Source organism: Lipotes vexillifer, unplaced genomic scaffold, assembly GCF_000442215.2.
Source record: "Lipotes vexillifer unplaced genomic scaffold, Lipotes_vexillifer_v1.1 scaffold240, whole genome shotgun sequence".
NCBI classification, from domain to species: Eukaryota; Metazoa; Chordata; class Mammalia; order Artiodactyla; family Lipotidae; genus Lipotes; species Lipotes vexillifer.
The window spans coordinates 4,652,955-4,667,681 of record NW_006797481.1 but is presented as its reverse complement, the minus strand read 5'-3'; the positions used below and the strand labels follow the sequence as shown (position 1 = coordinate 4,667,681).

At 38.9% G+C, this 14,727-nt stretch overlaps 1 protein-coding gene across 5 annotated transcripts in view; it reads right to left on the bottom strand.

Annotated features, from left to right (window-relative positions):
* SHTN1 (shootin 1) overlaps positions 1-14,727 on the bottom strand; it is a 116,924-nt gene that overhangs the window by 90,692 nt on the left and 11,505 nt on the right. For 4 of the 5 annotated variants that reach the window (XM_007469595.1, XM_007469596.1, XM_007469594.1 and 1 more), the window contains exon 2: positions 625-677. The exons of the other annotated variant lie outside the window; for it this stretch is intronic. Coding sequence is in view for 2 of the 4 variants with exons in the window: in XM_007469596.1 (XP_007469658.1) it covers positions 625-677 (53 nt within the window). In the remaining 2 variants the exon portion in view is untranslated. The remainder of the gene's footprint in view (positions 1-624; positions 678-14,727) is intronic. 5 annotated transcript variants of the gene reach the window in all.

The following is a 14,727-nucleotide window of genomic DNA, read 5'->3' as shown; positions in this document are numbered from 1 at the left end:
AAAAAAAAAAAAAAAAAAAAAAAACACTCATGAATCTTAAATGGATATGTCCAGAGACATAAAGGTAAGTAGAATTTAATTAATTAACCATTAAAAAAAAAAACTGCCAGAGCCCAGGAAAATATTTACGCTTCACCATCTTCACATTGGGCATTTTTCAACTTCCAATAGATTATTCATATACTTAGAGGAAGCAAACATACAAAGGGTTTAGGGAAGCATTTGAGCTAAACACCAATGACTAATTCCAAAGAGTTCTCTCCAGATCTAATATGTCTCAACCCAAAAGGTAAATGTCTCAGGCCTTCAATTCCATCACTAGAATCCCAAATCTGACTGCTGGAAAAAGTACAATTCTTGGAGGCTTGAGTTGCTTGGCTTGGTGCCTTGCTGCACATTTAGCCGTGTAGTTAATCTCCCAGAGCAGCGCCCACTGTGGCATGCCTGCTATTCTTTACCATCTGGAGCCTGGAGTTGATATTAGCCTGAACCACACATGCAGGAGAAAAGAAATTTAAAAAACGACTCTCATTCGCATTTAACTGAAATTGGTGGCAGAACAATGCACCATGCTGTCTAGGCTTTTACACAAGTAAGAGAGGAAAGAAAGGGTAAAGTACAAACCTTCTCCTTTGTCTTCTGGTTCTCTGCTCTGAGGTCTTCATATTCACCTATTGCTAAAAGAAAAAAAGGAAAGCAATGTTATAATGCTATCAGAAGTTTTCTATGGGAAAACCCGGGAACCCAACTAACCCCTATTGTCTATTTACAAGGTTCTGGGTGGGGTGGAGAAGAGGCCACAGAAGAAGGGCTCCTGCTTTTAAGAATAAGGAAGAAGAGACCAGAGCAGATGTGAGCCCACGGAGCCGAATTTCAGCTCTCCTGGGTTATTAGGAAGACCTATGAGCCACAAGTGCCTATGACAAGTCACTTCTCATCTTTGATGTTCAGCACTTGTGAAAGGAGACAGGTTGGTGTCCCTGAAGTTCCTTCTAGCAAGATTAGTCTGTGGTGCTGTAATTACAGGTTTATTTAAGATTGGCCTTCAGAAAATAAACTCAATGTCACATATCTTCTTTATCCACCAGGGAAAGTTTCTGCTATGAGCATTCAGCTAAGAACAACTATTTTCAGGCACTGCAAGATCATCAACCACCTAGCCATGACCAGATCCCAGCCAGATTCATTTCACTAAATTAGAAAAATATGTGAATTATCTGGAACTATTTCCAGCTATGTGGGAAAAGCAGCAGTTTTCTACTTAAAATCCTCCACTGCCAGAAAAGCAAGCTGAACTCCCACATTCATCTCTTAGCCAAAGCACCATTTTTAGATAGCCTCACAGTTGAGAATGTGCCATTTAGAGTGTATGGTGGGAAGAAAGAGACTGATTTAGGACTAACGATGGAGCAGAATGTCTAAGGTGGACCCAGCAGAACCGCTGCCCACTCCCAGACCAGCATTTTGACTGGCACCAGAGAGCCCGACAATAATCAAGTTTGGATTTTTATACTTTTACTTTTAAAAAATTTCATTGGGATTTATCTACAAAAAGCTAAGTTTTTCTTAAAAAAAAAAAAAGACAAACAGAGCTTCCTATTTCTATGAAGAACCTGAAGATACCAATTAAAAGTCTGAAACCAGTGGTTTCAAGAACATTCCATATAATCTGGTCATTAATTCTAAAGTGTATGATTCTAACCACTGGAGCAGAGAATACCGCCAAAACAATTCAGATGGTAAAGTACATGCTGTTCCTTTCAACAGGGATCTGAAGGGTTTAGAATAGTTACTATGATGACCGGACCGAAATCTTAAAATCCAATTCAAATAAACAAATATTTATGAGACTATACCATCAATGGCCCGAAGTTTTATCAGCACTTCATAACCATCTGAATAAGAATTAATGGACATTTTATTGAAGCCACACTCAAAAAAGAATCTTTGTTTTGAAAAAAATTTTCTAATCTTTGAAAATTAGATAGCCCATCAGATAGCTAAATGTATACATGTAAAGATACAGCCCTTTTAAAAATAATTAGTTTCAACAGAAAAGATTTGACTGATCACAGAATGAAGCCCTCTGCACACCAGCTCCTTATCAGCCTCCATCAGACAAACCCCAACCAATGAGTATGAAATAAATTGTCCTCGGTTCTGAAAATTCAATAAAATGTCCCTCCCCCTCCTTTTTCTAACAAAAAGAAACATGAACTAAGAGATTCTAAAAATACGCACTTACATCATTAGGTAGTCTATGGTCATGGTCCCAAATCTTATTACTACATCTAATATTGTTTCAAAAAATAAATACTTGGGCTTCCCTGGTGGCGCAGTGGTTGGGAATCCACCTGCCAATGCAGGGGACACGGGTTCAAGCCCTGGTCTGGGAGGATCCCACATGCCGCGGAGCAGCTAAGCCCCGTGAGCCACAATTACTGAGCCTGCGCGTCTGGAGCCTGTGCTCTGCAACAAGAGAGGCCGTGATAGTGAGAGGTCGGCGCACCGCGATCAAGAGTGGCCCCCGCTTGCCGCAACTAGAGAAAGCCCTCGCACAGTAACGAAGAGCAAACACAGCCATAAATAAATAAATACTTTATTGAGAGACTTTGCTTTAGTTTACTTGACATTTAAAAGTATCTTTAGATAAAGTTGAAAAGTCAAAATTGATTTACCACTCTATTCCTGATGACCTACTTTACAGACATACAGAAAAGAAAAAAGACAGTAAGAAAATTTTTTTTTCTATTTAAAGCACCAGATAACGGCTATGAAGGCCTTTTTAAAAATACCGACACTGTTCTTCCATTATAATGCCAACAGAAATCAGGCGAAACACTATAGACCCCCAATTACTGGGTCTTTATGAAAAGCATTAATTATGAATCTTTACCTATCATATCTTAATGGAAACCACAGAAAATATGCTTTCCGTGACTGTAAGCAACTTTAAAAATAAAATGAAGCCAAGTACAGGGCAAGGAGAGGAAAAGTATGGGAAGAATTCAACTATTTGGTAGTGGGAAGGGGCAGCTGGGGAATTGGGCATAAACGAAAAATATTTACTTATATTCTTATTTCTTTGAATTTAAAAAAACCAAGCTTACTGCCCTAAACAATATTCACATACACATATATCATAGTGAAAACATGTGTAACCGCATCTTCAGCAAAACTGGTAAAAACTACAATGACCTACGTTATTCAGCTACTTCTTTTCTGGCAATGCCAAAGGGTCACAGAGAAAGCCTTATCGTTTCACAACTGGCTCACAGTTTCAAAATTTTTTAACATGAGCTGTGAAACTCAAGTGATTTGATGAGAGAGATCCTCCAAATTTTGAATTAATAAAAAAAGAAGAAATTATTTTGACCAATTCTCTGTCATGTGAAAGACATCTGCAGCTTGGGAAGACTTCATCCCTTGCATTTACAGATACAGCATATTTCACTATACTGTAAAGTCACACAGCACAGCAATTTAAAAGTGCAGCCCAAGCACTTAACTTAGTCAGGTACCTCGGGCAAACTGGTTACTCTCTGCGTCTCAGATTCCTCATCTGGAAAATAGGAATAATAACTGTACATCTCTCATAGTGTTCTTATTAAGAGTAGGTGAGCTAACATGCAACAAGAGTGCTTAGGCATATTAAATGCTGAATGCATGTTAAACAAAGATTATCATTACTGATACAGCAAGAGATTAGGCTGCTCCCTAATGCCTTCAGTCTCAGGCTTACCTTGGTGATACATGGCCTGAAAGATGGCAGAGCAGAAAATCTCTGAAATCCTAAGTACTACTACCTTCCACCAAAGAAAAGGAGGAGAGAGGGGGTTAAAGATCAACTGTTGTTTGTTGTAGTAAAAAAAGAAGGTGGCAAAGAAGTGGAAGCATGTCTGAAGCTGTACTTTTCAATCCTGGCTGCACATTAGAATCACCAGGGGAGTTTTTAAATCCTACAGCTCTCTAGCCTCCTCTCCACTCACCCCCAACCCAAGATTCTGATTTAACTAGGTGGACCTTAGACATCCATATTTCTTTAAGAGGTAAGCACCCCAGGTGATTTTAATGTGCAGCCAAAGAGGGGACTCACTACATAGGAGTATAGAATGGAAGAAAAAGGAAAATGTGGAGAAAACAAGGAGAATATCAGGCAAAGCATGTGCTTCAAGAATCATGCTGCTTCTATATTCTAACCCGCTAATGCCAAGAAAGAGAATTTTCTTTACAAGCTGCAAACCATGACACAGCCATCCCAGGAAGCAGCTGAGTAGACTTAGTTGTTTGAGAAACATGACAACTAAAGTTCAGAATTACAGGCCAATAACACCTCTGGCTAGGGTGAGCAACAATCAGCTTGCCTGGGCCTTTTCCAGCTTTAGCATTTTAGAGTCCAGTGCCCCTGGAAACCTCTCAGACCCAGGAAGCTTAACCACCCTATCCTAGCATTAGCTCCAGATCAGTATTTCCAACCAACACTGTCTAGACCTGCACTGTCAAATATGGTAGCCACTAGCCACATGTGGCTACTTACATTTACATTAATTAAAATTAAATAAAATTTAAAATTCAGCTCTTCAGCTGCTCTGACCACATTTCAAGTGCTCAACAGCTACATGTGGCTAGTGGCCACCACTGTGGACAGTGGACACAGAACACTTCCATCGCAGCTGAAAGTTCTACTGAACAGTACAGTTCTGGACATCTCTGTCCACATACCTTACAAGTAGCTCAAACTCAACATGTTAGAAAGTGAACTCATCAATTCCATTTCACCCAAACCTCTTACTTCCTGTATATAGGACCATCATCTACCTAGTTCTCAAGCTAGTACCTCAGCATCACCCTTGATTCCCCACTTTCCCCCACCACCAAAGGATCATCAACTGCTCAGATCTCAAAATGTCTCTCCAATCTGCCCTTCCTCTATCGCCAGTATCTCTGCCCTATTTCTGACCCTCAATAATAGCAAAACCCTCTCATCTAGCCTCTAGCTTCCCTCTACGCCAAGTTCATTCTTTACAAGGTAGATACTAGTTAGCACTGTAACAAAGAAACCTGGTTATTTCATTCTCTTATTTAAAAGCCACCAAAGATGTTAGCTTCACAACCTGGGAACCCCATTCTCCTCTCCTCTCCTCTCCCCAATCAGAGACCACACTCACTCCATCCCACCCAATGCTCAATGCTTCCCTAAACGCTCTAAAGACCTTTCATATCCAAGTGTCTTTACAAATATTTTCCTCTCTGCCTGCAAGGTCTTCCCTTCCGCATCTTCCCTACCTCCTCCTTTTCAATGCAGTTCAACTATCACTTCTTCTAAGAAACTCTCCCCATATAACGGGGGCAAAAATCAGCATTTGTACTTCTAATATACTACCAAAGTACACTGTTCATAGATCTCCACTGGAGCATCTACATGCAACATTATAAGCTGTCTGAACACAGGTCTGTTTTCTTGTCTTTTCTCCCACTCAATTCCTTGCTATATACCTTACACTCAGCAGAATACAAAGCACAGAGTCTATGTCTATGTTGAATGAATGAGTGGTTCATATAAATCTGTAATGTAGAGCAATTAAGCCACATATTAACATCTCCCCTTTAAAAGTAAAGACACAAATGCATAGAAAAGTCAAATCCCACAGTAAGGAATGGTGGAAGCAGAACCAGTCTACTGATCCTAAAGGTCATCCATGTAAAAAACATTTATGAGCACTACTGTGTGCAGTGTGCTAAAGCACTAGACCAGAAATAACCTTCTAGGTTGAAGACTATGTCTTTATGCATCCAGATGCCCTCTTCCAGCACAATGCCTGACATATTGTAGGCACTTGATAAATGTGTGTTAAATTCAGGAAGGAGGAAGAATGGATCTAGGTCTTCATATGAACAAATCATGAAAGAGCACATACTTTCCTCCCCATATTAAAAGGGCCTCTTAAATCATATGTTACAACAAGATACTTAATAAAAATGAAGCTTTAAATAGCCATCAAATATAACCAGAAAAACACTGCCTCATGAGATCTTCTAATGTATATTCTCAACCACTGAGTTTACATTTTTGAGGCTCATGGAGCCTTGAAACACCTCTTACTAATGGGGTATGAGGACATAAGTCATAACAGATAATGTTCAATTAGGACATTATTCACTTCTGCACACATCCCAGTAGGTTCTGCTCTTAAAGCCAGGATAGAAAGAGAAGTCGTTTATACCTCAGTTGTTAATTAAAGCATTAGAAAAGCCAGGGAAACACTGCTGGAAAACCTGATCAAAAAACAAAGGTGAGAGATTTCATATCGAAAAAGAAATTATAGCAAACCTGAAATCCACTCTTCACCTGATAGAACACACAGTACAGTGTTAATGATTTAATGATGCTTAAGAAGTAATCTCAACAAACTATATTAATGACTTCAAGTTAACCACCAGAAAGGAAGGAAACTGAGAACTTGAAAATATGTATATAAGTCTGGTTCCTGGTCTGGCACGTAAGGAGCTTGTAAGCCGACACTCTGGTCCTCGCAACAACAAAAAATGCTGAACACACTGAAAATCAACAACTCTTCTTGGATCCATGAGAGAACTGAAGTCACAGGGCAAATCACTACTCCAAAAATCAGAGATACACTCAGACATATACAGAGGATGACAACTTACTGGAGCAGAAGCCAAGGTGCAGAAACACCCTCATGTGCCAGGATAGGAAAAAAAAATCTAAACTGTAATTAACAAATTGCTAGAGGCTCAGTTCCAACAAGTTTGAGAGTTAAAAACTCTAGGCATGGGCGGATCTTAAGAAGCGCCGACACTTTTTTGAGTTTTAACTCTAGGAGTACTACCAGGTCCGCACAGTGAATACTGAGAAAATTTCCCTACTGTTTCTGGCAGGGGAGGGGAAAAGTAGCCATCACGAAATATGCTCAGAGCATTCTGTTCTTTATAACAAGACTTTCCCTCAAGAGAAATTATTTTATTAGAGCCTAACAGATTAAAGGGAAGGTAATAACCAACTCCAGCACCTGGTAGCCTTCTTGTCTCACGGACAGGGAAAACTGGAACTGAGAAGCACTCGTGAAAGTCACAGCTCTGGGGCACAGGCTCACTTAAAAACAGAGACCCTATCACAGGACTATTCCCTTCCCCCATACCCTACCACTACATGAATGCTTATAGCAGTTTTATTCCTAACTGCCAAAACTTGGAAGAACCATGATGTTCACCAACAAGTGAATGGATAAACTAACAATGGTACATCTATACAATGGAGTATTATTCAGTGATAAAGAGAAACAAATGAGCTGTCAAGCACAAAAGATGCAGGAAGCCTAAATGCATACTGCTACATGCAAGAAGCCAATCTAAAAATGCTATACTCTGTACAATTACAACTATATAACATTATGGAAAAAGCAAAACTACGGAGCCAGTAAAAAGATCAGCAGTTGCCAGGAGTTCCAGGGTAAAGTGAGAGGGATGAACAGGTAGAACAGAGGAAATTTTTGGAGCAGTGAAATTATCCTGTTTGATAATGTAATGATGGGTACATGTCATACATCTGTCAAAACCCATGGAATGTACAACATAAAGAATAAACCCTGGGGCTTCCCTGGTGGCGCAGTGGTTGAGAGTCCGCCTGCTGATGCAGGGGACATGGGCTCGGGCCCAGGTCTGGGAAGATCCCACATGCCGCGGAGCGGCTGGGCCCGTGAGCCATGGCCGCTGAGCCTGCGTGTCCGGAGCCTGTGCTCCGCAACGGGAGAGGCCACAACAGTGAGAGGCCCGTGTACAGAAAAAAAAAAAAAAAAAAACAACAATAAAAAGAATAAACCCTAATGTAAACTACGGACTTTAGTTAATAATAATGTATCAATATTGGCTCATCAATTCTAAGACCTGTACCACACTAATGCAAGATGATAATAATAAGGGAAAACAGGGGCGGGGAGGGGGGAGATGAGGGAATTCTCTGTACCTTCTGCTCAATTCTTCTGTAATCTAATACTGCTCCTCAAAGCCGTATTTAAAACAAATATATATATATATATATATATATATACATGTATATATGTATATGTACAGACATATATGTTGATATATATAGAGAGAGAGATATATATAGATATATGTAGATATAATCTCAATCTCAGAATCATACCCGGATTTGTGCCATAAAGGATTTGAGATAGAATCAAGTAACTAAAAGGATCCTAATATATTACTGTTCACTGCACCAAACAAAAAATTCAGAACTCGTGTTTTAATGTTTACAATGCTTAGATACATCAATAAAAAATAAATGAAATAAAATGCTTAGCCAACCTGGGAAGCAGAGAAAAAAGCAGTGTTCCTTCTACATTTTAAAGCAAAGCTTGGCTGTGTTAACAGCTCTACAGGATAAAATCTACAGCACAACAAAGTTTAAAATATACATAATTTTTGGATCTAACAATTCCACTTCTGAGAATTTTTCCTACAGCTGCACTTACAGAGATATATGTGTACAAAGGATGTAAGCAGCATTACTGCTTTGAGTAAGTTTTGGTTTTATAAACTTTAGATTCATAGCAAAACTACACACATAGTAGAACTCCCATATACCCTACACCCAGTTTCTCCTATTATTAACATCTTACATTAGTACGGTACATTTATTTCAATTAATGGGCCAGTACTGACACATTATTACGAACTAAAGTCCATACGTTACCTTACTTCCTTAGTTTTTACCTAATGTTTTATTTTTGTTCCAGTATCCCATCCAGATGCCACATTATATTTAGTTGTCATGTCTCCTTAGACACCTCTAGGCTGTGACAAGTTTCTCAGACTTTCCTTGTTTTTGATAACTTTGAGGAGCACTGATCAGATATTTTGTAAAATGTTCCCCAATCTGGGATGTTTTCCTCATTATGAGACTGGGGCTATAGGTTTTTAGGGGAGGACCACAGAGGTGAAGTGCCATTTTCATCATCTCACATTAAAGGTACATACTATCAACATGACTTAAATCACTACTGAAGTTGACCTAGATCACCTAACTGAGGTAATGTCTGTCAGGTTTCTCCACTTTAAAGTTACTATTCACCCCCCTTTTCATACTGCCCTCTCTTTGCAAGGAAGTCATTATGCACACCCCACACTTACAGAGCAGGGCATTATGCTCCACGGCCCTTTGAGCAGGAGGATACATAAATTATTTGGAACTGTTCTGCATGGAAGATGTGTCTCTTCTCATTTATTTATATCAGTATGGACTCGCGAATATTTATTTTATACTTTGGGTTATAATCCAGTATTTTGTTGTTCAAATTGTTCCATCTTTGGCCATTGGAAGTTCTTTCAGCTGGTTCTTATATCTCTTTGACATATCCCCATCACTGTGGGCTCATTTTTTTTGAGCACTTCCTTACTTTCTAGTAACTACAAGATACTCCAGGCTCATCTTGTATATATCCTGCCCCATTCACTCCAGCCCTAGAATCAGCCATTTCTCCCAGGAGCCCTGTTCCTTTTACTGGAGAATGGTATTACAAGCCATGGTCTGGAGCTAGATGTGCTCACTGCTACTGGTACACCTAGGCTCTCAGCTGAAAGAGCAAGGAAATAAATGTCTGTATACTAACCCAATACATATATACACATCTGTAAATATTTCTATATGTAACCATCGGTAACTATATTAAGCTAAACATGAGTTCATTCTGATGTCTCCAACTCTTCTCTATTGCCAGAAGCATTATTTTTAATTAAAAAAAATAGAAATACAGAAGTTTGTTTTCCAGACGACATTAACTACACTGAGGGAGATCCATACAGGGAACATTATGCAATCAATTTTTAAAGGTTTATCTCTATATGTACTGGTATGAATTCTATAATATATATTAACTGACAAATATATATGTACATACAAACACAATTTCCAGAAGGAAATACAACAAAAGGTTAACAGTAGATAACTTTGAGAAATGGAAATGGGGTTAGAACATGCATTATCAACGGGTCACCCTCAAAGAGGAAAAAAATATTAGATATGACAATGGCCTGTAGCTCTCCAAAGGATCACAGTACACAAAAAGATGCAGAGTGTATCAGTGGTATTAAAATTTCATGGGGAGGGGAAATGATTAGGGGAAAAAAATGTCTAAAAAGACTCCTTTGGAGAGTATAATAAAGTAAAGATTGAGAAATGAGTTAGAAGGAATAGGTAATTGTACTTTTTACTCCATATGCTTTTTCCTTCTGTGAGCATATGTTTATTTTTTAATTTAATTTTTTAAAAAAACAAAAGTAAGACTGATCTACCTAACGGCAGGGTTAGATGAATAGTGAAATTCTGACTAAAAGTTGTAGTTCCTCAGGCCATGCTGAATGTCCATCTCACAGAGGGTCACCCTAACTGGGGACTCTTTGGCAGTGGCTCACCAACTTTAGGAAAATGCATTTTTAATACTCTGGTTTAAAAAAATCATATGGCCCACAAAGCCTAAAATACTTATCTCTGCCATTTACAGAAAAAGTCTGCTGACCCCTGATCTCCACTATATTAGCTTACATTTTTTTTGGTATGTTCATACAGTGGAATACTACTCAGCAATGCAAACAAATGAACTATAACTACATGAGACAATATTGATAAATCCCACACACATAATGAGTGAAAGAGGACAGAAGCAAATAATACACACTGTATGATTCCATTTATGTACATTTCAGAAACTTGCAAAACTTATCTTTGGTGGCATTGGATATCTTTGGGAAAAGGAAGGTGATAGTGATTGGAGGGGTTATGAAGGGGCTTCTGGAAATGTTCTGATTTAAGCGGTGTTAGAAACATACTTGTTTGTTTTTTTTTTTTCCGGTACGCAGGCCTCTCACTGCTGTGGCCTCTCCCGCTGCGGAGCACAGGCTCCAGACGCGCAGGCTCACCGGCCATGGCTCGTGGGCCCAGCCGCTCCGCAGCATGTGGGATCTTCCCGGACCGGAGCACGAACCCGCGTCCCCTGCATCAGCAGGCGGACTCTCAACCACTGCACCACCAGGGAAGCCCCATACTTGCTTTTAAAAAATAATTCACTGAGATGTTCATTTGTATTCTGTGCAGTTTTCTCAATCCATGTAATACTTTGTTCTAAAAGCAAAAAATTTTAAATACAAATCTTACAAAAATGTAACCAGATGAAGAAATATAAATTTACCAGCTTTTTCAGAGGTAACTAAGTAAGTAAATATGTATCCTGGTTGTTCAGATACAGTTGGTCCCTGGACCACACCTGGAAAATAATGGTGTAAAGCCAAGTTTGCACCTGACACCAAGGCAACCATTTAGTCCCAAACGGCTTTCTACTGACTGATTTTGTATGGACCCGAGATTGACAACGCTTCAGCTTTTCCGGATAAATAGGGTCATTGTGGTAGACAACAGTTTCAGACCCTTTTGTCAAAATAATGCTCTAGCTACTTTCTAGCCTGAAAGCCAAGGGAACACTGGAAGCCTCTTTTAATTACTAACTCTGTTCTAAGAATAAACTTGACTAAATTTCCATGTGAACCTTAAGCACTAGCTCAATAATCTTGGAGAAAATGATACCAACTCTCAAGATGAAAGAAGGTTACCTTGCTTTAAACCAATTATCTTACCATTTTAAATAGTGTCAGTCCAAGAATAGCCCATAACTTTTATTTGTTTGTTGTTGTTGTTTTGGTCTTACATTAGAACATCCTTTTTGCGAAGTGGCAATCATTCTCTTCAAAACTTCCTCAACAAGATCCAAATAACATGGCATTATGATGATGACAGTTTAGTGGACATCTGCTGTTTGTGTCTTCCTAGCCCGCATCCCCCCTTCTGGTAGTGGCACACCAGTCTTTTTTGGACTACTCCAATCCATTGGTCTTTGTGGAGGCTGCCAATCAAGGTGCCCTGCCCTTCCCTGGCCAAAGGACTTTACACACATGACCCAAATGAGGCCAGTTAGACACTCTACCACCACCTCTAAACTAGCAACTCCTCACCAGCAGGGACAAGGTTTTTTCCATCTTTGTATCTCTGAGGCCTAGCACAGTGCCTGGCTATGAATATTCAATGCATGTGGGCTGAATGAAATACAAAGAAAATCATGTACCTTAAACAAATGCTGAGCTAAGTCTATCATTTCCCAACAGAATTCTGAACATTGTATTATGTTTTGTAAGGAAAATGTCCACTTTAGTAAGCTAGGACATATGCATTGGAAATAGTATCGCAAGTTGCCATTTCTCAGTGCATTAAAGATGTCAATCAGTCCAATAAAATAAAGCCGCAAAAAAGACAAAAGGAGAATTACCTCATTACCTCAACATCTGCTTGAACATAAGCAATCTCACACTGGCTAATTTTTTTTAAAGGGACATAATATAACTTTCTAGAAAGACATAATATAGCTAATTATACCATTCACTAGAAGGGAACATACAATGTTTTGAAGTAATTCAGAAGTGGGTGTGATTTATAAGACATAGAGCTTAGGGAATGTTAAGTATAAATTAGAGATTGTTCATATTATGACAGACTCCGTCATTACATTTCACAACTTTTGTCAAAAGCAACGTTATTCACCACACCACTAAAGACTTCACATTAGGGAAGGCTGCTGTCAGCTTTGCCATTTAGAGTTGATGGCAACCTTCTTTCTGAACACCCTCCTGGGGAATGGGTTCAAATTTTAGACTTAAAATACACTAGGGAAGAAACGATACGATGAAACCTAAATGGCCAACAAACATGTAAAAGGATTTCAAACCTCACTAATTACCAGGTCAAACAAATTTTTTAAAGGTACCATTTTTGTTCATCAGATTGGCAAAAATTAAGCAACCTGTCAGGCTGTCAAATTAGTAAAGACTGCTGTTGGTCACTGTTGACCAATGCATGGGAAAATGGACACTTCTGGGGGGAATGTGAACTGGTACAGCCATCTGGGGAGGGGGGCACTTTTGCGATGTCTAGCAAAACTTTATACATATATGCCCTCTAAGCCAACAATTCCATTTCTAAGAATCTATCCTAGAAAAAAAAATTTTAATTGTACAAACTGATTTGTATGATTATTTGATTAATGACTGTCTACTAGACAATAAACTTGTCTGTCTGGTTCACCATCTCTTCCCCCAGTGCCCAGCACATGGGCCTCACATATGACAGGTACCTGGTATTTGTCAAAGGAGTAAAAGAATAGGTTTACTCAGCCTAAAAAAAGAAAAGCAGAGTATTTAATCGATAATGGTTCTTCTTGCTCACATTAAATAGTAGTGAAATTATTCACAATGTTAACAGGCTGTAAAAAGTACTGTCTACACACACCGGCTTACGAAATTGATCATAATATTGGTAAGAGCCCAGACACCTAGTTGCCAGGTTTTCCACCTCAAATCCCTAGCCTCCCAGTTAGTTCCGTAGGTTAAACAGCAATTAAATACTCTTGAAATAAGTCACTTGCTATCACAGTCTATGATCCACTGACAAATGCCCCAAGTTTAAAATGTATAAAAATTACACCATGGGCTGATAAAAACCCCAACACCTGTGTACCCAGACTCAATATCCTAAAAAAAAAAAGTATACGCTTTAAGAAACACAAATTTCAAAGTCTAACTATTCTACTGCCTTTGACATGCTCAAAATTGAGGAAATATATCCTCTAAAAATACTAATGCATGGATTTGTTTGTTTTCCAACATAACTGGAGAACCAGAAACTTAAGAATCATCCGTTTTTCTCAAGTCTCAAATCCAACACAGAGATAGAGATGTGTCCCCAAATCAAATATAAATAACTTGTGGATTATCTGCATTGTTAAATTATATACATAATGAAAAGAAGTGAAATTTTAACATTATTTGAAAACTGACCATCCATCAAAAGATCTGGTATCCACTGACAGATATTACCAATTATGAAAGCTCCAACAGTCTAGAATATGAATTAAGAGTCTTTATGTTGGGTGAGGGGGGGTAGTGTTATCAAGAATAAAATACTAATAAAATCCAGCCCTTCACTAAAACACTTGAGAAATTCCAGATAAAGGCATGTTGCCCACCCACTAGATTCACTGATTCTTGTGACTTTATGACCTTAGACTAATTTAGGATGGGAGTTGACGGTACTTGGGAAGGCAAAAGCCATTAATATCTATCCAGCACTTTCTAGATGCTAGATACCACAGAGGAATGTGTTCTGTCCATTTTTGAGAGGTTAAATATTGATAATTTCCCCAAGGTCACACAGTTACTAAACAGTCATGTTGAGATTTGTTTTCAGGAGTGTGGACTCCAGAGGGATCAAAATGCCCTTATGAATGGTATGTTTGTAGTCTCAAGGAGCAACAGGTCACAGTACTGGACAGACCTCATAAAATCATCTGGTTTAGCTCTTGCGCCTAGTCAGGTCAGGCTTGATTAACCGTAAGACCCATGGAAGGGAACAGACTCTTCCAAGTTCACAGAGTTGGTGAGTTAAGTCAAGAGAAGTGAAAGAGCTGGGATTAAACACCAGGATTAGCCACAGAGCGGGGCCCCTTCCACTATACGGCCATGTAAGCAAGTTATTCAGAAAAACATGTTCCTACACATTTTTACTTCCTAAATCTGCATGGTTCCTCTTTCTTGACCCATATTCTCAGGCCACCTTGGTCAGGGTAATCATAATTTTAAATTTAAAAAGTGTTAGGTTCACAT